This window comes from Cetorhinus maximus, chromosome 36, assembly GCF_964194155.1.
Source record: "Cetorhinus maximus chromosome 36, sCetMax3.hap1.1, whole genome shotgun sequence".
NCBI classification, from domain to species: domain Eukaryota; kingdom Metazoa; phylum Chordata; class Chondrichthyes; order Lamniformes; family Cetorhinidae; genus Cetorhinus; species Cetorhinus maximus.
The window spans coordinates 6294326-6319185 of NC_135914.1; the positions used below are offsets into that span (position 1 = coordinate 6294326).

A 24860-nucleotide genomic window follows, 5' to 3' on the forward strand; every position below is an offset into this window, starting at 1 on the left:
TCCTGATTTGTGCCATGTAGATGGTGGACAGGCTTTGAGGAGACAGGTGAGTTACTCACTGCAGAATTCCCAGCCTCTGACCTGCTCTTGTAGCCACAGTATTTATATGGCTAGTCCAGTTCAGTTTCTGGTCAATGGTAACCCCCAGGATGTTGAAAGTGGGGAATTCAGCAATGGCAATGCCATTGAATGTCAAGGGGCGATGGTTAGATTCTGTCTTGCTGGAGATGGTCATTGCCTGACACTTTGTGGTGTGAATGTTACTTGCCACTTGTCAGCCCAAGCCTGGATATTGTCCAGGTCTTGCTGCATTTGGACATGGTCTTCTACAGTATCTGAGGAGTCGCAAATGGTGCTGAACATTGTGCAATCATCAGCGAACATCCCCACTTCTGACCTTATGATGGAAGGAAGGTCATTGATGAAGCAGCTGAAGATGGTTGGGCCTAGAACACTATCCTGAGAAACTGCTAACAGGAAAGAGAGAGTTGGGATAAAAGGTTCCTTTCCAAGTTGTTAAGCTGCAACTAGCGGAGTACCACAGGGATCAGTGCTGGGGCCTCAACTATTTACAATCTATATCAATGACTTGAATGAAGGGGCTGACTGTATTGTTCCCAAATTTAATGATATAAAGACACGTAGGAAAATAGGTTGTGGGGAGGATACAAAGAATCTGCAAAGGGGTATATATAGGTGAAGTGAGTGGGTAAAAAACTCGCAGATGGGATATAATGTGGGAAAATGAGAGGTTGCCAATTTTGACAGGAAAAATAGAAAAGCAGAATATTAATTAAACAGAGAGAGATTGCAGAATGTTGTGGTGCAGAGGGGTCTGGGTGTCCTGGTATACGAATCCGAAAAAGTCAGCATGCAAGTAATTAGGAAGGCAAATGGAACGTCCGCCTTCATTGCAAGGGGGTTGGAGTTTAAACACAGGGACATCTTGCTACAGCTGTCCAGGGCACTGGTAAGACCTCACCTAGAGCACTTTATTTTGGTCTCCTTGCTTAAGGAAGGATATACTTGAATTGGAAGCAGTTCAAAGATTCAGTAGACTGATTCCTGAGATGAAGGGGTTTGTCTTACGAAGAAAGGTTGAGCAGGTTGGACCTATACTCATTGGAGTTTAGAAGAAAGAGAGGTGATCTTATTGAAACATAAGGGTAGATGCTGAGAGGATTCTCCCTTGGTGGGGGAATCTAAAATTAGGGGACACAGTTTAAGATTTTGAGACAAGAGAGGAGGAGGAATTTCTTCTCTCAGAGGGTCGTTAGTCAGTGGAATTCTCTTCCATAGCAAGCAGTGCAGGCTGCCTCACTGAATCTATCCAAGGCTGAGTTAAGACAGATTTTTGATTGACAAGGGAGTCAAGGATTATAGGGGATAGGCAGGAAAGCGGAATTAATGCCACAATCAGGTTAGCCATGACCTTACTGAATGAATCATGGAGCAGGCTCGATAGGCCAAATGGCCTTCTCCTATTTATGATCCTATTGGCAGCATGAGGTCCATTTAACAAGCATCACATATTAACATGCATCTTTTCCAATTCCCTCCAGCTATTTCATCTTTTTATCTTCACCAGCAGCCGCCAGTTCTGTGAGGTAGGTTTTCACGTGTCTGCCCATGTGGTTCATTCTCCTGGTAAGGACCCCGCTCCTCCCTCGACAGATGATTTATATGGCAGGCACGTTAAAGACAGAGGGAGGGACAGTGCCTCAGGGTCTGCTGATTCACCAACTCGATTCCCGGATCTGGACTGTATATGCACATCGGCTTCACTTAGACAATACAAAGCTTTTATTATAAAAACACTGATGGTAAAGCAGATATCAGATAAACCTATTTTAAACCATCACAAAAAGTGCCCAACCCTTCCCTGTAACATCCTCCCAGTCCAATAATCTACATAAACACAGCTGCTGAATTCTTGTAAACATGTGGGGGTGGGTGGGGCAAGGGGTGGGTGGTGCGGAAGGGGGGGTAGAAAATAAGATTTACAATCCAGAGTTTACTGTCATGGCAAATTTCCAAGTAAACGAGCACAAGACTCCCATTGAGATCATATTTACAGCAGACGGTGGGTGGATGGTAAACACAGTGGAAATGCTGAATTCTGACAATGACAGTTCAGCAGGATGAAAAGTCCTGGCATTGCAGTGTACATCACATGGTACAAAAGTCCCTTCCACTGTTCAATGATTTCTGTGCTGGGGGGTGGGGGGCGGGGGAGGGGGGGAAGAGAGGGAAAGAATGTTCCATTTGATGCTCAATGCCCTGCTCGAGCCAAACCAGCAGGGAAGTCAGTGTAAACAGCCGCCTCAAAGTCAGGAGTGCCTTGGTTTCTAAAGCTACCACGCAGATGGCGCGGTAGAAAGAATGAAGCAGATTACACGCGCAGTCCAACCCCATCCCACCACCAGGTTGACTGCAAAGGCATCCAGTCATGTCAGTTGTCTTTAAGCTGCTGCTTCTCCGTGTAACTCTCCACGAGCGGAACACAGGCATCCACCTCTGGTCAAAGTCGAGATCCACAGACACAAACAGTGAACACAAAAAGGAAGCCAGCAAGGGAGCTCAGCGGCTCTACGCTTTTCAACAGATTGATCATAGTCAGCAGCTTCATTACTGATCACCGGAATTTTCTAAACTCTGGTTTCCATGGGTCAAGGATCCGTTGAGAAGATGGCTGCCCAGGAAGACTGGGGGCAGCAGTTGGAAGGAATAAGTTAGGCCAAACAAAATAAAGGTTCTTCTCTCTTCCCCCTCCCCCCAATAGTCCCCAGCCCAGCTTTATGTCATCTACTGATATCTCGATTGGAGTCCCAGCCTTTTGTGTTTTTCTGTTCAGTTTTGAGACAGTCAAAGTAAGGATGCCGCAGGCAGTCTGCCAGAGTTATCCTTTTGGATGGTTCGTACTCCAACATTCGCTCGATCAAATCAAAAAGCTGGCAGTGTTCCTCGCTCTCTGCAATAATGTATCGCTAAACAAGAACAGAACGACACAGCTGTTAATTTGCAACACAGTTTGAGAGAAAAACCACCTTATTCTTCCTATCGCTCACTGGACTGTCCCGTTCCCTCGACATGTTCAACCCTCACTGGCGTCTGCCAAGGGCAGAAGCTGTTAAGAGGCACACGGCTGAAATAGAATAACTCCAATAAATATTTCCCCCCCTCGACCTGCCTGCACTGACCATGCTCAGCTTCACAGCTTCTTTCAGGAGCTACCCCTTCCTCATCGGTGTACCACTTGTTAAAAACCAAGTGTTAAACAGGACACTCGACCACAACCCAAAAACCCCCAAACCCCAGCCCAGACCATTAAACCGGAGACCCCCAAAGTCTAACCCGGACCATTAACTGAATGGTTAAAATCCCCAGCTTCCCCAATAATCAGAGAAAAAATACAGTGGGGCCTAGAAGCTACTGAGGACAGACTGACTGACTAAACTTGACTTGTTTCCCCTAGAATTTCCAAGACGTTGGGATGATCTAATCAAGGTCTTGAAAATGATAAAAGGGTAGCAAGGATACAGAAGAGTTATTTCTTCTGATGGGCACTCCAGGGCAAGGGGATACCGTTTTATTGCAAGGCCACACCCAAGTCGAGGAGAAAAATCATTTTGAGCAGTTAACAAACGTGCAGGTTTGAAGATACATTTGGCATTGAAAGGGTGAATCTGCTTGCTTTCAATCTAGCGACGTGCGCGGTGGTAAAACACTTGCTTTGGCTGTGTTTTTTTTTCCACATTGCGGTTCCTCCCCCCCAACCACCCAAAAAAAAAATCTGTGGATGGACTCCGGATCAACCGAACATAAGGTCAGCAGATTTTGATTAGACAGGGACAATGGTGGTAAAATGGAATCCAGGTACATGGTCTAAGTGAATTATGTTGGTGGGACAGGCCTGAAGGCAGTACGACAATTCTCATGAGTATAATTTCCTTTAACATAGCAAAATGTTCCAAAGTGCATTTGAGAATAGGATCACCGGAAAAACTGACACTGACCCAAAGGAGGAACTATGAGCACAGGTCAGCAAGCACTTGGTCAAAGAGCTGGGAGTGAGATAGAAAGGTTTAGGGAGAAGATTCCAGAGCTCAAGGCCCTGGTGGCTGACAACACGACCACCGATGGTGGAGGAGACACAAAGGGTCAGAATCTGAAGGCAGTACAAACCCTGTGGGGTTTATAGGAGGTTAGAGATAGGGAGGAACACGGGATCGTGGAGGGGTTTGAACATAAGGTTGAGAATTTTAAGACTGAAACATTCAGACGAAGAGCCAATGTAGGTCAGCAAGCACAGTGGGGATGATAGGTGAACAGGAGTTGGGATAAAGGCAGAAGAATTTTGAATGAACTGAAGGTGACGGAGAGTGGAAGATGGGAGGTCCTGCTAAAGGAGAATTGGGATAGTTGAGTATGGGGGCCACAAAAGCACGGATGACGGTTTCAGTAGCAGAGGGGACTGAGGCAGGGGCAGAGATGGATGATCTTATAGAGGGGCAGACAGAATAACGAGGAATTGCTGACTGCAATTGCAGGGGCGGTGGGGCTGGGGTCATACAGGAAACACGCCTGGAGACTTAATCCTTCACAAAACCAGAGATTTCAGCCCAGCAAGCACAATAATCTTACTTTCAATGGTTTGCAGTTATCTCTGACATATCTTCCAGCAGAACTGCTTTCATCCCAATCCAAGCGGCCATGATAGAAATACTTCTGTTTTCTGTTAAAGGTAAAATGTCAATGCGCATTTTAATTGGGCAAATTGAGGCAACTCAGTTTTTGTTTAAAGTACATGCCATGCTGCCCCTCGGTCACATGCCACAGGATCCCTCCCTCCAACCCCTCCTCACCACGATACAAACCATAAAAGACCCACCCCTCCCCCCTCCTCCGATTCACGGCACAAGACCCCATCCCTCCCACGATACCAACCACAGGAACCAACCTCCTCCCCTCCACAGCCCTCTGCAGGCACCACCCCCCCCCACTGATTCTGCTTTTGCCCCGAATACAGACATGCTTGAAGAAAGAAAGGATCATAACTGTCCCCAGCCTATTTAGGTCAATAATCACAGAACTCCATAAAGACGCTAGAATACCACACAACTAGCTCCCACCTGGTCTTTCTGATCATTCGTGCAGGGATTGGACCAAGGATTCTTTCCATCATGGCCAAATGCTCTCGATTGTCATGAGTCTGCAAAGAGTAGATAAAAATCTTACATCTCTCCCCAGTAATGGGATTTTTGAGAAACTTTAACACAGTAGGTTTTCCTGCAAGCAGGCAATAGTTCACGTTGGTCTAGACAATTGAATGCTAGTGGAATGGAGATGAGAAAAAACAGCCTATCCTAAACTCTATCCTCAGCTGACATTCACAAACGTCATTTCAAAGCAGCAGCAAAGATCCTGGATAATGTCCTCCAGCCCACCCCTTCTCCTTAGCCAAGACCACCAATGGCCCCCTAGGGCAGAGATCAGCTAACTCAAACTTTCAGGCATATGTCTCAGCATTGTATCAGGCTGGGCAATAATATTTCATGAGGGGCTTGTGAACTGCCATTCTCTTGTTCTGGTCATGTTTATGGCAATACAAACCAACAGAATTACATTTCCCATCTGTCCCACCACCCCCCCAACCTCTGGTTAGCACCAAGAATAATTTTTACAGATTAGATCACCTAGGAACCATGCACTCAAGTGGACTGGGTCAAATTCAGCACAAACCTACCTGGAAAAGTGTAAAGCCGAGGTAATATTCAAAAATGATACAGCCTATGCTCCACACGTCACATGGCTGGGACCACCCAAGCTCTGGAAAAGGAGCAGCATTTGTTAGATACAGACTGAGTGAAGCTGGTCAGAAATATATCCTCACATTTAAGAAGTTAAGCTGGCTCCCTTTGCTCCAGCCCACCCCCTACCCCAAAACAGGGATTAATGAATGATCCCAAGGTAAAGGAGCCTCTAGACAACAGTCATCATAACATGGTAGAATTTCACATTCAGTTTGAGTGTGAGAAAATTAAATAAAGGCAATTACAAAGGGATAAAGACAGAGTTGGCTAAAGTGAACTGAGAAAATATGTTAAAATGTAAAACAGTAGAAGCATTTAAGGAGATACTTCATAACTCTCAGCCAAGCTATATTCTATCAAGAAAGAAAGGCCCTTTAGAAGGATGCACTTTCCGTGGCTAACTAAGAAAGTTAAGGAAAGTATCAAATTGAAAGAAAAAGCCTACAATACTGTGAAAATTCATGTAAGTCAGAAGACTGGACAGATTTTATCAACCAGCCAAGAATGACAAAAATAGGAGGGAGAAACTAGAAAATGAGAGAAAGCTAACTAGAAATATAAAAACAGATAGTAACACAAGTATTTAAAAAAGAAAAGAGTAACTATTGTAACTTTGCTGCCTTAGAGGGCAAGACTGGGGAATTAACAAGGAAGTGGTGGAAGCATTGAACAGGTATTTGGTGTCTATCTTCACAGTAGAAGACACAAAAACTGCCCAAGAATACTTGAAAATTAGGAGGTAAAAGGGAGCGAGGAACTTAAACAATCACAATCACTAGGGAGAAGGTACCAGTAAAACTGTTGGAGCTAACGGCTGACAAGTCCACTGGACCCAATGGCTTGCATCTTAGGGTCTTAAAAGAAGTGGCTGTAGAGATAGTGGGTGCATTGCATGTAATCTTCCAAAATTCCCTAGATTCTGGGAAGGTGCCAGTGGATTGGAAAATCACAACTGTACCACCTTTATTCATGAAAGGAGGGAGGAAGAGAACAGGAAGCAATAGGCCAGTTAGTCACAGGGGAAATGCTAGAACCCATTATTAAAGCAGGACATTCAGAACATCATAATACAGTCAGGCAGAGTCAATATGGTTTTGTGAAAGGATAATAGTGTTCGACTAATTTATTAGAGTTCTTAGAGAAAGTAACAAGCAAGGTTGATAAAGGGGAACTGGTAGATGTGGTATACTTGGATTTCCAAAAGGCATTTGATAAGGTGCCACATCAAAAGGTTAATTCACAAAATAAGAGCTCATGGTGTAGGGAGTAACATATTAGCATGGATAGGGGATCAGTTAGCTAACAAGAAACAGAGAGTAGGCACAAATGGGCCATTTTCGGGTTGGCAAATTGTAACTAGTGGAGTGCCACAGGGATCAGTGCCGGGGCCTCAACTACTTACAATCCATATCAATGACTTGGACGAAGGGGCTGACTGTATGGTAGCTAAATTTGATGATGAATGGGTAAAAATTTGGCAGATGGAGTATAATGTGGGAAAATGTGAACTTGTCCACTTTGGGAGGAAGAATAGAAGAGCAGAACCCGATGGTACAGAGGGATCTGGATGTACTGGTCACTAATTACTAATCACCAAATGTTAGTATGCAGGTACAGCAGATGGTTAGGAAGGCTAATGGAATATTAGCCTTTATTACAAGGGCAATCGAATATAAAAGTAGGGAAGTGTTGCTCCAGCTGTACAGGGCTTTAGAAGCCGCTCAGAAAAGATTCACTCGACTGATTCCTGGGATGAAGGGGTACCTTATGAGGGTCCTATGAAAGGTGAGCAGGTTAGGCCTGTAAACACTGGAGTTTAGAAGAAGGAGAGGTGATCTTATTGAAATATAAAAGATCCTGAGGGTGCTTGACAGGGTGAGTGCTGAGAGAATGTTTAACCCTGTTGGGGGGAAGAGTTTAGAACTAGGTGACATAGGTCCCTTTTAAGACCGAGATAAGAATTTTTTTCTCTCAGAGGGTCATTAGTCTGTGGAATTGTTTTCCACAGAGAATACTGGAGGTTGGGTCATTGAATGTATTCAAGGCTGAGTTGGATAGTTTTTTGATTGACAAGGGAGTCAAGGTTTATGGGGCAGACAAGAAAGTTGGGTTGAGGCCACAACCAGATCAATCATAATCTTATTGGATGGTGGAGTAACTCGAAGGGCCGAATGGCCTACTCCTGCTCCTAATTCCTGTGTTCTTCCTCTGAACCACTTCCCCCCAATCACTGGTTATCAGAATCAAGTGATTTGCTCCCAGGCCTTTAAGTTCTTGTACCAAGTTTATTTTTATCTACAACAGAGTGGGACTAAAATATGCAATACTCACCTAATATGACTTCTGGTGCTCTATAGTGTCTTGTGGAGACTATAGTGCTGTGATGCTCATGGTCAAAGGTGGCACTGCCAAAGTCTACAACTCTGGTCGCTGTGTTTTTAACCACTCGCTCTTCACGCTTCTAAAAGCGGGAAAATGGAGAAAATCAACAGCTTTTAAATCTCATCATTTAGCCAGCTGCATGGGAGATAATGCATGAGAGATACACAGGAACAAGTGACTGTTTGAAGTCCCAGTGTTTACACATACCTTTTCCACATTACACACAACTTCATAGTCGGAATTTACAAAAAGAATGTTCTCTGGCTTTAAATCGGTGTGAGTGAGCTTGTTGTCATGTAAAACTGTTAAAAAGGGATAAAAAGACAAGATTAGGCAACAACACAGGCCACTATCTAACAATTAGACAACAGACCGGCCGGCAATAACATTCCACTGTGCTGGCTACACAAAATCGTTTGGGGAAAGCTTTAAGAAACGAGCTTCTACTGCAGGAAATAGGCTATAATATCTGCTTTAAACAGTTAACAAAAATGTCACCATTAATGGGTTATTTACACACGAGGTACCCCACCAGTTAATCAAAACGATACTCACAGTTAACTGCATGGCAAGTCTGAAAGGCCATGTGTCTCACTTGGTGAATAGGATATGGCGTATAATTGTTATCCTTCAAGAAATCAAAGGTGCTCTGGCCAAGTAATTCAAAAGATATACATATATGGCCATGGTAATCAAACCAATCGAACATCTGTACACATTGACTGAAAGGGAGAGAGAGAAAGAATAGGCTTTAGATACACAATGCACTACAACTACACAAGTGCCCATTTAATACCCACACTGGGTTCTGCCAATCTTCTTGAGGGTAAGGATATCTCAGCAGACAATCTGCCTCATTCTGCCCTGTGGCTATTGCAAATCTCCATAACCTCCCTCAAGGCTCTGCTTGGTCCCTTGCCTCAATGAGCAACAGTTGTACTGGGAGGCGGTGGCATAGTGGATTGGTAATCCAGAGATCATTACCCTACGCTCTGGGGACCTGGGTTCGAATCCCACCACGGCAGATGGTGAAATTTGAATCCAATAAAAATCTGGAATTAAAAGTCTAGTGATGACCATGAAACCATTGCCGATTGTCGTAAAAACTCACCTGGCTCACTAACGTCCTTTCGGGAAGGGAATCTGCCCGCTCTGGCCTACATGTGACTCCTCCAGACCCACAGCAATGTGGTTGATTCGCAAATGCCTTCTGAGCAAGGGCAATTAGGGATGGGCAATAAATGCTGGCCTAGCCAGGGACGCCCACATGAACCAATGAAAAAATAAATCCACCTTCTCCCCTAACTATCTTCTTTATTGAACCTAGGACTGAAATGAGCTAGACTCCCCGCATGATGAGATATTGAGATTCTCATCACAGTTACACTGCAGCCATGTCACTGTTAAAAGGATATGGGATTTGGAAAGACAATTGTCATTTTTACAAAGGTAGTAAAGTTACTTACAATTTGTTTTCTGGATCCTTCTCATTGATTTTCTCCAGTACATTAATTTCTAGCCGGGCAGCTTCTCTGTACTTTTCCACATTCTTAATTATTTTAAGAGCCACCCGTGAACCACTCCTGTGGAGGAAATGAAGCCATCACCTCTCTAGCTACATTTCAACATCAGATATCAGTTCAACAAACAGATCTTTCTACACCTGTTGATAGGGAGTGGAGGTGAGAAAGCTCATTTGCAGCACAAACACATGGACCAGATGTGCTGAATGGCTTGTTACTGCACTGTAGACTATATGTAATAATTGGCATTCACTTTAACTTGCATTTTGCTCTCCTCCCAGAACAAACACACACATTCAAGCCGGGGAGAGGTGCACTGCACAGTGGTCAGAGGAAAGGAGAAGGGGTGAGGGTCTCGAGACCATTCACAGCATCCCCCCACTTGTCATGCTGGATGAGACCAGCAAACCTTACACAGGTCAGCACCTGAATGCCTGACCTTCTGGCTTGCATGAGGCGAGGTTTTACACAACTAACTCAACAAGGCGACATATCAAGGAACAGGTGGAAGAAAGGAAAGAGTCACGTGTAGTCAACATACCTTCGGTGGTCAATGCACTGTACGACTTTCCCAAAGGTTCCTTCACCTAAAGTGTTAACAATTTCATCTATCAAGGGAAGAAGAAAGGAGATGAAATGAGCCTCTTGAATGGGACTGAACGAAGACAACGTTTAAAAAGATCACAGTCAATCAGTTTGAAGGTAAATTACAAAGCCTCATCTCATTATACAGGTTTTTTTTCACTTGTCAGTACAAGTAAGGCACATGTCTGAAGCAGAAAGCATATAACACCATCTGCTGAGAAAACAAGATTTCTGTACAATATTATTTTCCTGCATTTAGGATAAATTATAACAAGTATAAACAAATAAAAACAAAAGCAGGAGGAGGAGGAAGGGAATTAGAAAATAAAAAAACAGCAATGAGAGGTCTGCAACTTTTTTTTTTTTCGGGATCTTAACTATAGAGCTAAATGAAGTTACGATTTAAGCTTGTACATCGTTCTTGTAGCCAGTCGCCGTTGCGATAGATCAGGTGGCCCTCGTTGTCATCTTCCACACTCTTGGCCCTTCTGCTGCTCTGATGACTCCGCTGTGTACGCAGAATCCCCGATGCCAGGGCGGTGACAGCAACACACACAGGCGCCCATCAAACCATCATCCAAGCCAATTGGAGAGAGACATTTTCAAACCAGCAGCCACATTGGATGGTTTGGGGTTTTCGCATTGTAGAGAAGAAGGGGGGCAGCGATGGAGTGGTCGATTGCCAGATTGTCAAGATTCCAGGCAAATCATTCGCCCACATAGGATATATAACGATAGGGATATTGCAAGGGAACATGTCAAGATACACAGTACTAACTCAGAAAATGAAAAAATAAACATTTCAAAACCCCACCTACACCTTCCCACCCCATCCAATACAGTTTAGCAAGATTTAATTTACAAAGTAAATTTCTAACCACTGCTCCCAATAAATCAGTTTTAATGCAATTAATTTAATAGATTCAATTAAAATTTTCCCAGTTGAGTTGCAGTGATACTATTTTTTTTAAAAATGGGAGTGTAAACATTACGGAATAAACTCTCCTGTCACCCTTCTCATCAGATGGAGTTCCACAGCAAGGACAAGCACCATCATTAACAGTCACTACTAGCCCCCAGCACACCGGGTTAGAGCACAGCAACTAGAAACACACGAAGCAAGCAGCCACAGCCACCCCCTGGGCTGCACAGTGCGTGCTGGCCAGTGTCAAATGCCTACAAGTGGCTGATGTTCCGAGTGCGTGACAGAGCAAACTTTGCATTTTAGCAAAACGGGTTGGCCAGCTCGGTGTCAATTTAATCGCTGTTGCAGTTAGTCAAATTTATAAAAAATAAAGCGTAATATCACTGCAACCCCTTTCCTATAAAAAAAACTCTCACTCTGCATTATAGTCACTTGTACTGTTCAATGCATTACTTTCCATTCTTATATTCCAGATGTTAAGACTAAACTCAACTCCTATCTTAACACAAGCAGCCAGCCACACACACACACACACAGACACACACACACATACACAGGAACACTCAACACATTGTTAAATTCTCTCCTTTTCATGATCATTTCTACCGCACGTGGTCAGCTTTGTCAAAAAAACCTAGTTCTTCTCAGCACATTGACTAAGTGTGTGAAACAACAGAAGGTTAGGGCAGGCAGTGGAGGGAAATAACAGCATTTCAACAGAAAGGAGGGGAAGGGGGAGGAGAGAGAAAAAATACAAAAAAAAAGACTTCATTCCGTTCAGAAATAGTGGGAGAGAGTGAATGTCTGGCTCCAAACCAAGTGGTCACTAGGTTCCATTCCATCCCTCAGCCCACTCTCCCACCCCCAGCCCAGCCCCACGGTGGAGTTTGACCTGGTCAACAGCTCCATGACATTTGGGACAAGAGGAGAAGGAAGATGCGAGAAAGACTAGGGAAGAGGCTCCAGTTACTCCCACTTCAAGCACATGTTAAGAGTGGACGCTGACTGTGGTGATGGAGAGGTCCACACGCCACGAAACAAATCAGGAGACGGGGCGGGGTAGGGAGAAGAGCCCCTCTCAGCGCAGCACTCTCCCAGAAATTTCAATTTCCTTCCCACTCTGCACACAGGCCAAGAAAGTGAGCAGTCAGTCAGCCAGCTACCAGGTCTTACCTATTCCGCTGCCTGGTCACAACGAATAACAGTGGCTATGAGGTAAATTTACACAGCCCCCCCTCCACCCTGCCCCTCAGACCGAGAGCAATCCTAGTGCCTTCCTTGGCAGCTGCTGGGTGGCGGGTCACGGAAAGCGGAACCACAGCAGCCTCCCTGCCACCAAAAAGCAATCTACTGTAAATACATGTGCTCACTGTACAAGGCAGATCAAAGAAAGAGCAATGAAAGAGTTGCCTGGATAGCCACATTCTAGGTTACAGCTTTCCAAGAGACAACAAACAGAAGGATGACACCAAACTTGTGGGGATGTGTGAGTGTTCCACCTTAAAACAGTCCACACAACCATTAAAAAAAGCAGAATAAAAATGGCTTTACTTACCAAATCCTGTGGGCTGTAAAGGAAAAGCTATTGACATACTAATAGAGAGGTGGGTGTACTCACCGAGGAGGAACGGCTATATGACCTGCTTCTGTGGCGCCGCCGTTTGTGCTTACGTCTGCTGCTCTTCCGACTCCTGTAGCTCCTGTCCCGGTCCTGCGAACGCCGGTAGTCGTACGAGTTGCGAGAGCAGTAGTCCGACTCATGGTAGCCATCTCCCTGGTCTCGGCTGTAGTTGCCCCTGTAAGCGTCACAGTACCTCCTCTCATTGTACAGTCGCCTGTCGCACGAACAGTTCTCTATGCTAAAGGGGTGGAAGAAGTGGAGAAACACGCATTAACTGATTAACAATGTGGCAGCAAGAAACACAACCAGAATAGCACAGAAGGGCTTCTCAAATTCTGATGCACTGGCTGAACCACAGCCCTGCTGGTAACATGCTGTCCAACAGAATCAGGTTGAGTTATGAAGAAAATGAAGAAACCTGCTGGGTGAAGCTGTAGCTCATGGTTAGGTGAGCTGTTACATTTCACCAGCCCCGGCTGCAAGTGTGCAAGTGGTCACATCACTAATGCCTCAAGTTTGAGCTCCTCAAAAATTTAATCCCAACTGGCTGCAGAGGTGCTGCGTTAAAGTCCTTCGGTAACCGGGTTACAGTCTCTCAGTAACCCAGGGGTGCTCGAGGCTGCAGGGGGACTGATTTACAGTCTCTCAGTAACCCAGGGGTACTCGAGGCTGCAGGGGGACTGATTTACAGTCTCTCAGTAACCCAGGGGTGCTCGAGGCTGCAGGGGGACTGGGTTACAGTCTCTCAGTAACCCAGGGGTACTCGAGGCTGCAGGGGGACTGGGTTACAGTCTCTCAGTAACCCAGGGGTGCTCGAGGCTGCAGGGGGACTGGGTTACAGTCTCTCAGTAACCCAGGGGTGCTCGAGGCTGCAGGGGGACTGGGTTACAGTCTCTCAGTAACCCAGGGGTGCTCGAGGCTGCAGGGGGACTGGGTTACAGTCTCTCAGTAACCCAGGGGGTACTCGAGGCTGCAGGGGGACTGATTTACAGTCTCTCAGTAACCCAGGGGTACTCGAGGCTGCAGGGGGACTGGGTTACAGTCTCTCAGTAACCCAGGGGTGCTCGAGGCTGCAGGGGGACTGGGTTACAGTCTCTCAGTAACCCAGGGGTGCTCGAGGCTGCAGGGGGACTGGGTTACAGTCTCTCAGTAACCCAGGGATACTCGAGGCTGCAGGGGGACTGGGTTACAGTCTCTCAGTAACCCAGGGGGTACTCGAGGCTGCAGGGGGACTGATTTACAGTCTCTCAGTAACCCAGGGGGTACTCGAGGCTGCAGGGGGACTGGGTTACAGTCTCTCAGTAACCCAGGGGTGCTCGAGGCTGCAGGGGGACTGGGTTACAGTCTCTCAGTAACCCAGGGGTGCTCGAGGCTGCAGGGGGACTGGGTTACAGTCTCTCAGTAACCCAGGGATACTCGAGGCTGCAGGGGGACTGGGTTACAGTCTCTCAGTAACCCAGGGGGTACTCGAGGCTGCAGGGGGACTGATTTACAGTCTCTCAGTAACCCAGGGGTACTCGAGGCTGCAGGGGGACTGGGTTACAGTCTCTCAGTAACCCAGGGGTACTCGAGGCTGCAGGGGGACTGGGTTACAGTCTCTCAGTAACCCAGGGGGTACTCGAGGCTGCAGGGGGACTGGGTTACAGTCTCTCAGTAACCCAGGGGTACTCGAGGCTGCAGGGGGACTGGGTTACAGTCTCTCAGTAACCCAGGGGTGCTCGAGGCTGCAGGGGGACTGGGTTACAGTCTCTCAGTAACCCAGGGGGTGCTCGAGGCTGCAGGGGGACTGGGTTACAGTCTCTCAGTAACCCAGGGGTGCTCGAGGCTGCAGGGGGACTGGGTTACAGTCTCTCAGTAACCCAGGGGTGCTCGAGGCTGCAGGGGGACTGGGTTACAGTCTCTCAGTAACCCAGGGGGTACTCGAGGCTGCAGGGGGACTGGGTTACAGTCTCTCAGTAACCCAGGGGTGCTCGAGGCTGCAGGGGGACTGGGTTACAGTCTCTCAGTAACCCAGGGGTACTCGAGGCTGCAGGGGGACTGGGTTACAGTCTCTCAGTAACCCAGGGGTACTCGAGGCTGCAGGGGGACTGGGTTACAGTCTCTCAGTAACCCAGGGGGTACTCGAGGCTGCAGGGGGACTGGGTTACAGTCTCTCAGTAACCCAGGGGGTACTCGAGGCTGCAGGGGGACTGGGTTACAGTCTCTCAGTAACCCAGGGGTACTCGAGGCTGCAGGGGGACTGGGTTACAGTCTCTCCCTCTGTATGATCCAAGGGTAACCAAGGCTGCAGGAGGGACCGGGTTACAATCTCTCCATCTGCATAACCTAGGAGTGCTTGCTCTGCTCTATGCTTCTGCAGCAAGGTTCCTTGAACCTAAAGCAAAAGAGGAAAGAGTTAAAGATTTTGTGACTTTGCTACAGATCAAGGCTGAAGATGATTTGAGCTTCAAAAGGTGAATCCGTTTACACTCTTTGACTGTGGGCCCCTCATGTTCCAGAGCAGCAGCAAGCAATATTTAACCAGATTTTCTGAAGCATGAGGGCTGGGGGGTGGGGGGACTCAAACCAACAGAATTGATTTCTACACGAAAACATTCTCAGGGTATTGTTACCCTCCTGTCCCAACAAAAGGTTTCGTTAGAGTTGAGGCAAGAGAATATGAAGTACTGAGCGTTTTAATCATCAGGGCCCAGCTCAGGTCTCTTTATCTTGGAGCCTGAAAAATGTGAACCATTTTTACCCTTTCAACACACATTAAAGCAGAGGACCTGAATGAGCGAGGCTCAGATCTCCATAGTGAGCTTCATGCACATCTGAATGAAACCCTTACTTCAAGCAACCTGCAAGCAATAAAACACAACAGAAGTGATTGATGTACCTTGATTGTGTCTAGTATAATGCAGATCATATCCTCAATTAGTTAAAATACCACTCAGCTACTGGGATTACATTGTGTGGTCTCAAGTAGAAATGACAGAATCTTATCTTTTGTTAACAGGGGCATTTTTAAAAAATCAATCCCCTTTATTGAAAATGATGAGATTGACAAAACACCTTTCACCCAGTGTCATGTGCTGGCAGATTTTAATTTATGACACACCATCATTCTGCAGTGCCATGGGCTCTGGGTGCTGCTTACCTTACCACACAGAGAATATAAAAAACACCCCCTATCAACCATGGAAAGCGAGACCCAGCCCAAGCTGCCAGTGACAATGAACATCAGCTACTGTTGGTTCAAAGTTCGAATAAGTTTATGGGTGTCCATTAAACATTTCACGTTGCAGCTCTTAGCTTTAACATCAATGTTCGGTCATTTCCAGGTTTATCAGGAAGAAACTAAGCAAGGATTACTTGCAAGCTAAAAGCAAAATATTACGGATGCTGGAAATCTGAAACAAAAACAGAAAATGCTGGAAAAACTCAAGCAGGTCTGACAACATCTGTGGAGAGAGAAACAGAGTTAACACTGAGTCCGTATGACTCTTCTTCAGAGCTACAGAGAAGTAGAAATGTGATGGAATTGATACTGTTTAAGGGGGGGGGTGGAGCAGGTGAAGCTGGATAGAAGGTCAGCGATAGGTGGGGGCGAAGGAGAGATTGACAAAGATGTCATGAACAAAAGGACAAAGGGAGTGTTAGGAGGTGCTGATAGTGGCATTAAGGTGAAAAAGCAGAATGTGATAATAGCAGGACAAGGGTAAGCACTCTGAAAAGAACATGAACAAGTAACAGATGGCCCTTGTGGGGATGGGGTTGGGGAAGAGGGTGGTGGTGGGGGAAAAGGGATCAAAAACGGGATAAAAAGGTGGGGGTGGTGGATAAAACAATGAATAAGTGGATGAAAAATAAAAATGAATATTGAAAAAAGGGATTAAAAAAAGGGGTGAAGCTAGAGGAGAGTTCATGGTCTGAAGTTGTTGAACTCAATATTCAGTCCGGAAGGCTGTAAAGTGCCTAGTCAGAAGATGAGGTGCTGTTCCTCCAGTCTGCGTTGAGCTCCACTGGAACATTGCAGCAGGCCAAGGACGGACATGTGGGCATGAGAGCAGGGTGGAGTGTTGAAATGGCAAGCGACAGGGAGGTCTGGGTCATGCTTGCGGACAGACCGAAGGTGTTCCGCAAAGCGGTCACTCAGTCTGCGTTTGGGTTCCCTGATGTAGAGGAGACCACATTGGGAGCAGCGAATGTAGTAGACTAAATTGAAGGAGGTGCAAGTGAAGAGTTGCTTCACCTGAAAGGAGTGTTTGGGCCCTTGGACAGTGAGGAGAGAGGAGGTAAAGGGGCAGGTGTTACACCTTCTGCGATTGCATGGGAAGGTGCTATGGGAAGGGGATGAGGTGTTGGGGGTGATGGAGGAGTGGACCAAGGTGTCCGGGAGGGAACGGTCTCTACGGAATGCTGACAGGGAAGGGGGTGAGGGGATGTGTTGGGTGGTGGCATCATGCTGGAGGTGGCAGAGGATGATCCTTTCAATGCAGAGGTTGGTGGGTTGAAAAGTGAGGACAAGGATAACCGTATCAGGGCTCTGGGAAGGAAAGGAAGGTGTGAGGGCAGAGGTGCAGGAGGTGGGTTGCACACAGCTGAGGGCCCTGGCAACCACAGTAGGTGGGAAACCTCGGTTAAGGAAGGAGCTGTGCACCCATACATTTATACTGCTCCTGTTACAGTGACAGGGAGAAGGAGCTGCGCACCCATACATTTATACTGCTCCTGTTACAGTGAGTGAGGAGGAGCTGTGCACCCATACATTTATACTGCTCCTGTTACAGTGAGTGAGGAGGAGCTGTGCACCCATACATTTATACTGCTCCTGTTACAGTGACAGGGAGGAGGAGCTGTGCACCCATACATTTATACTGCTCCTGTTACAGTGACAGGGAGGAGGAGCTGTGCACCCATACATTTATACTGCTCCTGTTACAGTGACAGGGAGGAGGAGCTGTGCACCCATACATTTATACTGCTCCTGTTACAGTGAGTGAGTAGGAGCTGTGCACCCATACATTTATACTGCTCCTGTTACAGTGACAGGGAGTAGGAGCTGTGCACCCATACATTTATACTGCTCCTGTTACAGTGACAGTGAGTAGGAGCTGTGCACCCATACATTTATACTGCTCCTATTACAGTGACAGGGAGAAGGAGCTGTGCACCCATACATTTATACTGCTCCTGTTACAGTGAGTGAGAAGGAGCTGTGCACCCATACATTTATAGTGCTCCTGTTACAGTGACAGGGAGAAGGAGCTGTGCACCCATACATTTATACTGCTCCTGTTACAGTGAGTGAGAAGGAGCTGTGCACCCATACATTTATATTGCTCCTGTTACAGTGACAGGGAGGAGGAGCTGTGCACCCATACATTTATACTGCTCCTGTTACAGTGAGTGAGAAGGAGCTGTGCACCCATACATTTATACTGCTCCTGTTACAGTGACAGGGAGAAGGAACTGTGCACCCATACATTTATACTGCTCCTGTTACAGTGACAGGGAGAAGGAACTGTGCACCCATACATTTATACTGCTCCTGTTACAGTGACAGGGAGAAGGAGCTGTGCACCCATACATTTATACTGCTCCTGTTACAGTGACAGGGAGAAGGAGCTGTGCACCCATACATTTATACTGCTCCTGTTACAGTGAGCGAGAAGGAGCTGTGCACCCATACATTTATACTGCTCCTGTTACAGTGACAGGGAGAAGGAACTGTGCACCCATACATTTATACTGCTCCTATTACAGTGACAGGGAGTAGGAGCTGTGCACCCATACATTTATACTGCTCCTGTTACAGTGACAGGGAGAAGAAGCTGTGCACCCATACATTTATACTGCTCCTGTTACAGTGACAGGGAGAAGGAGCTGTGCACCCATACATTTATACTGCTCCTGTTACAGTGACAGGGAGAAGGAGCTGTGCACCCATACATTTATACTGCTCCTGTTACAGTGACAGGGAGAAGGAGCTGTGCACCCATACATTTATACTGCTCCTGTTACAGTGACAGGGAGAAGGAGCTGTGCACCCATACATTTATACTGCTCCTGTTACAGTGACAGGGAGTAGGAGCTGTGCACCCATACATTTATACTGCTCCTGTTACAGTGACAGGGAGAAGGAGCTGTGCACCCATACATTTATACTGCTCCTGTTACAGTGACAGGGAGAAGGAGCTGTGCACCCATACATTTATACTGCTCCTGTTACAGTGACAGGGAGAAGGAGCTGTGCACCCATACATTTATACTGCTCCTGTTACAGTGACAGGGAGGAGGAGCTGTGCACCCATACATTTATACTGCTCCTGTTACAGTGACAGGGAGAAGGAGCTGTGCACCCATACATTTATACTGCTCCTGTTACAGTGGCAGGGAGAATGAGCTGTGCACCTTTTCACTGTCACACTAACAGGGGGTGACGATGCCGTAGTGGTATTGTCACTGGACTAGTAATGCAGCAGACCCAGGGTTCAAATCCCACAGCAGCAGATGGTGGAATTTGAATTCAATAAAAATCTGGAATTAAGCGTCTAATGATGACCATGAAATGATTGTTGTAAAAACCCATCTGGTTCACTAATGTCCTTTAGGGAAGGAAATCTGTTGTCCTTACCTGGTCTGGCCTACATGTGACTCCAGACTCTCAGCAATGTAGTTGACTCTTAAATGCCCTCAGAAATGGCCTAGCAAGCCACTCAGTTGTAACAAACCACTACAAAGTCACAAAAAAGGAATGAAACCAGACGGACCACCCGGTATTGACCTAGGCACCAGAAATGACAACAGCAAACTCAGCCCTGTCCACCCTGCAAAGTCCTCCTTAATAACCCCTGGGAGAAAGCGCCAAAATTGGGAGAGCTGTCTCACAGACTAGTCAAGCAACAGCCTGACACAGTCATCCTCACAGAACCATACCTTACAGATAATGTCCCAGACACCACCATCACCATCCCTGGGTATGTCCTATCCCACCGGCAGGACAGACCCAGCAGAGGTGGTGCCACAATGGTATACAGTCGGGAGGGAGTTGCCCTGGGAGTCCTCAACATTGACTCTGGATCCCATGAAGTCTCGTGGTATCTGGTCAAACATGGGCAAGGAAACCTCCTGCTGATTACCATGTACCGCCCTCCCTCAGCTTATGATTCATATTGAACACCACTCGGAGGAAGTACTGAGGGTGGCAAGGGCACAGAATGTACGCTGGGCGGGGGACTTTAATGTCCATCATAGTAGCACCACCACTGGCCGAGTCCTAAAGGACATATCTGTTAGACTGGGTCTGCAGCAGGTGGTGAGGGAACCAACAAGAGGGAAAAACATACTTGACCTCGTCCTCACCAACCTGCCTGCCGCAGATGCATCTGTCCATCACAGTGTTGGTAGGAGTGACCACCTCACAGTCATGGAGAAGTAGTCCCGCCTTAACATTGAGGCTACCCTCCATGGCACTACCACCGAGCTAAACGACTTCCAACAGATCGAGCAACTCAAGACTGGGCATCCATGAGGCACTGTGGGCCATCAGTAGCAGCAGAATTGTACTCAAACACAATCTGTAACCTCATGGCCCAGCATTTGCCCCACTCTAACATCATCATCAAGCCAGGGGATCAGCCCTGGTTCAATGAAGAGTGCAGAAGGACATGCCAGGAGCAGCACCAGGCATACCTAAAAATGAGGTGTCAACCTGGAGAAACTATAACACAGGACTACTTGCGCGCCAAACAGCATAAGCAGCAAGTGATAGACAGAGCTAAGCAATCCCACAACCAACAGATCAGATCCAAGCTCTGCAGTCCTGCCACATCCAGTTGTGAATGGTGGTGGACAATTAAAAAGCTCACTGGAGGAGGAGGCTTCACAAATATCCCCATCCTCAATGATGGAGGAGCTCAGCACATCAGTGCAAAAGATAAGGCTGAAGTATTTGCTACAATCTTCAGGCAGAAGTGCCAAGTGGATGATCCATCTCGGCCTCCTCCAGAGGTCCCCAGCATCACACATGCCAGTCCTCAGCCAATTCAATTCACTCCACTTGATATCAAGAAATGGCTGAAGACACTGGATACTGCAAAGGCTATGGGCCCTGGCGATATTCTGGCAATAGTACTGAAGAGCTGTGCTCCAGAACGTGCTGCACCCTTATCCGAGCTGCTCCTGTAGAGCTGCAACACTGGCATCTACCCGGCTATGTGGAAGATTGCCCAGGTATGTCCTGTACACAAAAAGCAGGACAAATCCAACCCGATCAAATACCGTCCCATCAGTCTACTGCCGATCATCAGTAAAGCGATGGAAGGGGTCATCAACAGTGCTATGAAGCAGCACTTGCTTAGCAATAACCTGCTCACTGACGCCCAGTTTGGGTTCTGCCAGGGCCACTCGGCTCCTGACCTCATTACAGTCTTGGTTCAAACATGGACAATAGAGCTGAACTCACGAGGTGAGGTTAGAGTGACTGCCCTCGACATCAAGGCAGCATTTGACAGAGTGTGGCATCAAGGAGCCCTAGCAAAACTGGAGTCAATGGGAATCAGGGGGAAAACTCTCTGCTGGTTGGAGTCATACCTAGCACAAAGGAAGATGATTGTGGTTGTTGGGGGTCAGTCATCTCAGTTCCAGGACATCACTGCAGGAGTTCCTCAGGGTAGTGTCCTCAGCCCAACCGTCTTCAGCTGCTTCATCAATGACCTTCCTTCCATCATAAGGTCAGAAGTGGGGATGTTCGCTGATGATTGCACAATGTTCAGCACCGTTCACGATTCCTCAGATACTGAAGCAGTCCATGTCCAAATGCAGTAAGACCTGGACAATGTCCAGGCTCGGGCTGACAAGTGGCAAGTAACATTCATGCCACACAAGTGTCAGGCAATGACCATCTCCAACAAGAGAGAATCCAACCATCGCCCCATGACATTCAATCGCATTACCATTGCTGAATACGCCACTATCAACATCCTGGAGCTTACCATTGACCAGAAACTGAACTGGACCAGCCATATAAATACTGTGGCTACAAGAGCAAGGCAGAGGCTAGGAATCGTGCAACGAGTAACTCACCTCTTGATTCCCCAAAGCCTGTCCACCATCTGCAAGGCACAAGTCAGGAGTGGAATGAAATACTCCCCATTTGCCTGGAGGAGTGCAGCTCCCAAAACACTCAAGAAACTTGACACCATCAAGTAAAAAGCAGCCGCTTGATTGGCACCACATCTACAACATTCACTCCCTCTACCACCAACGCACAGTAGCAGCAGTGTGTACCATCTACAAGGTGTGCTGCAGAACTTCACCTAGGCTCCTTCAATAGTACCTTCCAAACTCACAACCACTACCATCTAGAAGGACAAGGGCAGCAGACACATGGGAACACCACCATCTGGAAGTTCCCCTCCAAACCACTCACCATCCTGACTTGGAAATATATCGGCTGTTCCTTCACTGGGTCAAAATCCTGGAACTCCCTCCCTAACAGCACTGTGGGTGTACCTACACTGCATGGACTGCAGCGGTTCAAGAAGGCAGCTCATCACCACCTTCTCAAGGGCAATGAGGAATGAGCAATAAATGCTGGCCCAGCCAGCGAAGCCCACATCCCATGAATGAATAATCAAAAATAACATTTATACTGCTCCTGTTAGTGACAGGGAGAAGAAGCTGTGCACCCATACATTTATACTGCTCCTGTTACAGTGACAGTGAGTAGGAGCTGTGCACCCATGCATTTATACTGCTCCTGTTACAGTGACAGGGAGGAGCTGTGCACCCATACATTTATACTGCTCCTGTTACAGTGACAGTGAGTAGGAGCTGTGCACCCATGCATTTATACTGCTCCTGTTACAGTGACGGAGGAAGGAGCTGTGCACCCATGCATTTATACTGCTCCTGTTAGTGACGGAGGAAGGAGCTGTGCACCCATACATTTATACTGCTCCTGTTACAGTGACAGGGAGAAGGAGCTGTGCATCCATACATTTATACTGCTCCTGTTACAGTGACGGAGAAGGAGCTGTGCACCCATACATTTATACTGCTCCTGTTACAGTGAGTGAGGAGGAGCTGTGCACCCATACATTTATACTGCTCCTGTTACAGTGAGTGAGGAGGAGCTGTGCACCCATACATTTATACAGCTCCTGATACAGTGACAGGGAGAAGGAGCTGTGCACCCATACATTTATACTGCTCCTGTCAAGAGTGACAGGAAGACAAGTCATCAACTGGCAAACAGATTTCAGCTTCAAATGAATGGCCCATTGGTCTCCTGCTCTCTCGTTAATAGGGAAAAATGTTACAAACCTCCTGGACCTGATGTAACTTTCATTCCTGTGCCGCCTGTCTCTATCACTGCTCCTCGAACGGGACCGGGATCTCCGTCTCCCACGCCTGCTTCTCCTGTAACGATCGTGGTAACTGTCCCGGCTCTCCCGCTCTGACGAACGGTACCGCCTCAAACGAGGCATCTGCAAAAGAAATGGAGTTCTGTTTGTGGTGGGCAAATAGAGTCGAGGTACAGAGCCACAATGAGCTGGCTGAAAAACAAATCATGCTTGATGGGTTGAATAGCCTCCTCCTGTTCCTATCTTTAGGAAGCAGACCCAGCCAGCCTTTAACGTAAAACCTTTCGGAAAAGTCGCCTTTGCAGTTCAGAAACTGTAGATTGCTCATGTTTTGTTAGACACAGTCCGGAATAAGGCTTTTATGAATACAAATTAAACTATGCAGACTCCAAATAAAACACAGGCAGAAAACAAACAACTTGCATTAGGCCACCTTTAATGCAGTAAAAGGTTCATAAATTAATCCTTAGCTCACTAATATAATAGTTGGTGGGCAAACACTGGGGAAGCAGTATTCACTACCTGACCCTAGGTATCCTTTGGGCATGTACGGTTAAACCACAGGCATTGGACAGGAGTCACCTGATGCAGAACAGGAAGAGGTGACTGGTTCCCTTCATGGGGAGCTGGATGGTACCAAAGAGGCAGAATTTAACACTTACCTACACTCGCCCGGGGGACGCAGAACCCTCAGATCAAACAGAGAGAGTTGGGACTGGAGTCACTGGCAGGGGTGGCTGACCCCTGAAGGACAACAGCACACAACAATCTATGGGCCCCCCCTCTCTCTCTCTCAGCTTTTGCAATCCTATACCGCACACAGTGTGCAGTCGGCAATTATTCCTTTCCTGGAATTTGAGCAGACAGTGTATTAGATGGGCTGTATCTGCTCTCTCCTGCCCTCACCTCACATGGCCGTATAGCTTTGTTGTGGGGTCACCTGAAACAGAAAGAATGCAGGAGCTGTGGCCTGAATGAGTTCAAAACATCTGACATGGCAGGGAGCCCCCTCCCCCACACCGGCCTTGGTGGTAAAATGAATGGGATGGGGAAAGTGCAGTGACAAAACCCAGACTGGCACCTGGGGAAGGGGCTGTCAACAACCCAGCCTCCTTCCTCATCCGGGAACCTGGCTCCAGAGGCTGGACTACAACTCCCAGCATGCACTGCGTCGGCGCATCCGCACCGCCCCTCCCCCCACTTCCATCAGCAACATTTATGTTTTCAATTAGGGGGAAAAAGGCCAGAGTCTCATTTCATTTGCAGCCGACAGACCGCGGGCGCTGAGGAGCTCGGAAGGGCCGGTGATGTGATGTGTGGGGGTTTTTTTTTCCAGCTTTCCCTCTCAATGGCGGTCGAGCGCCGCCGCCATTTGGCAGCGCAGCCGCCATCTTGTCGCCTGACGGCTGCTGAATTTTTTCCCCCCTCCCGGATCTCCTGTTGGAGAGGGGACAAAATCCAATCCCGGCCGCAGGATCGGGGGCCTTAATCCCCCGGGATAGCCTTCCCTTACCGTCTTCGCAGCCAGCCCAGTGTGCTTGTCCCACAAGAAATCCGTGGTTGCCGAATTTCTCCAGACCGCAAACTTCACTCTCTCTCTCTCTCCGTCTCCAACGTTGAAATTAGAAAAAAACCTCCACAACGGCAGCGCGGCCACGC

General features: G+C 47.3%; 1 protein-coding gene across 1 annotated transcript; it reads right to left on the bottom strand.

Annotated features, from left to right (window-relative positions):
• Positions 1 to 1785: 1785 nt before the first annotated feature.
• On the bottom strand, positions 1786 to 24860 carry LOC144672254 (dual specificity protein kinase CLK2-like). The gene is made up of 13 exons (XM_078534091.1): positions 24715 to 24860; positions 23161 to 23324; positions 12847 to 13087; positions 10718 to 10811; positions 10260 to 10326; positions 9662 to 9778; positions 8751 to 8917; positions 8403 to 8497; positions 8145 to 8274; positions 5747 to 5829; positions 5133 to 5212; positions 4645 to 4735; positions 1786 to 2987 (listed from the first exon to the last, which is right to left on the bottom strand). The coding sequence occupies exons 2-13, from the start codon at positions 23322 to 23324 to the stop codon at positions 2802 to 2804; spliced, it is 1515 nt and encodes a 504-aa protein (XP_078390217.1). The 5' UTR covers positions 24715 to 24860; the 3' UTR covers positions 1786 to 2801.

Bases quoted from the DNA above. Each gene is read 5' to 3' on its own strand.
- LOC144672254 (XM_078534091.1), bottom strand. From the start codon at position 23,324: ATGCCTCGTTTGAGGCGGTACCGTTCGTCAGAGCGGGAGAGCCGGGAC. The intron at 9,779-10,259 runs GTATGTTGACTA...TTTCCTCCACAG, and splicing joins CAGTGCATTGACCACCGAAG to GAGTGGTTCACGGGTGGCTC. The intron at 5,213-5,746 runs GTAGGTTTGTGC...TACTCTTTGCAG, and splicing joins TCGGCTTTACACTTTTCCAG to ACTCATGACAATCGAGAGCA.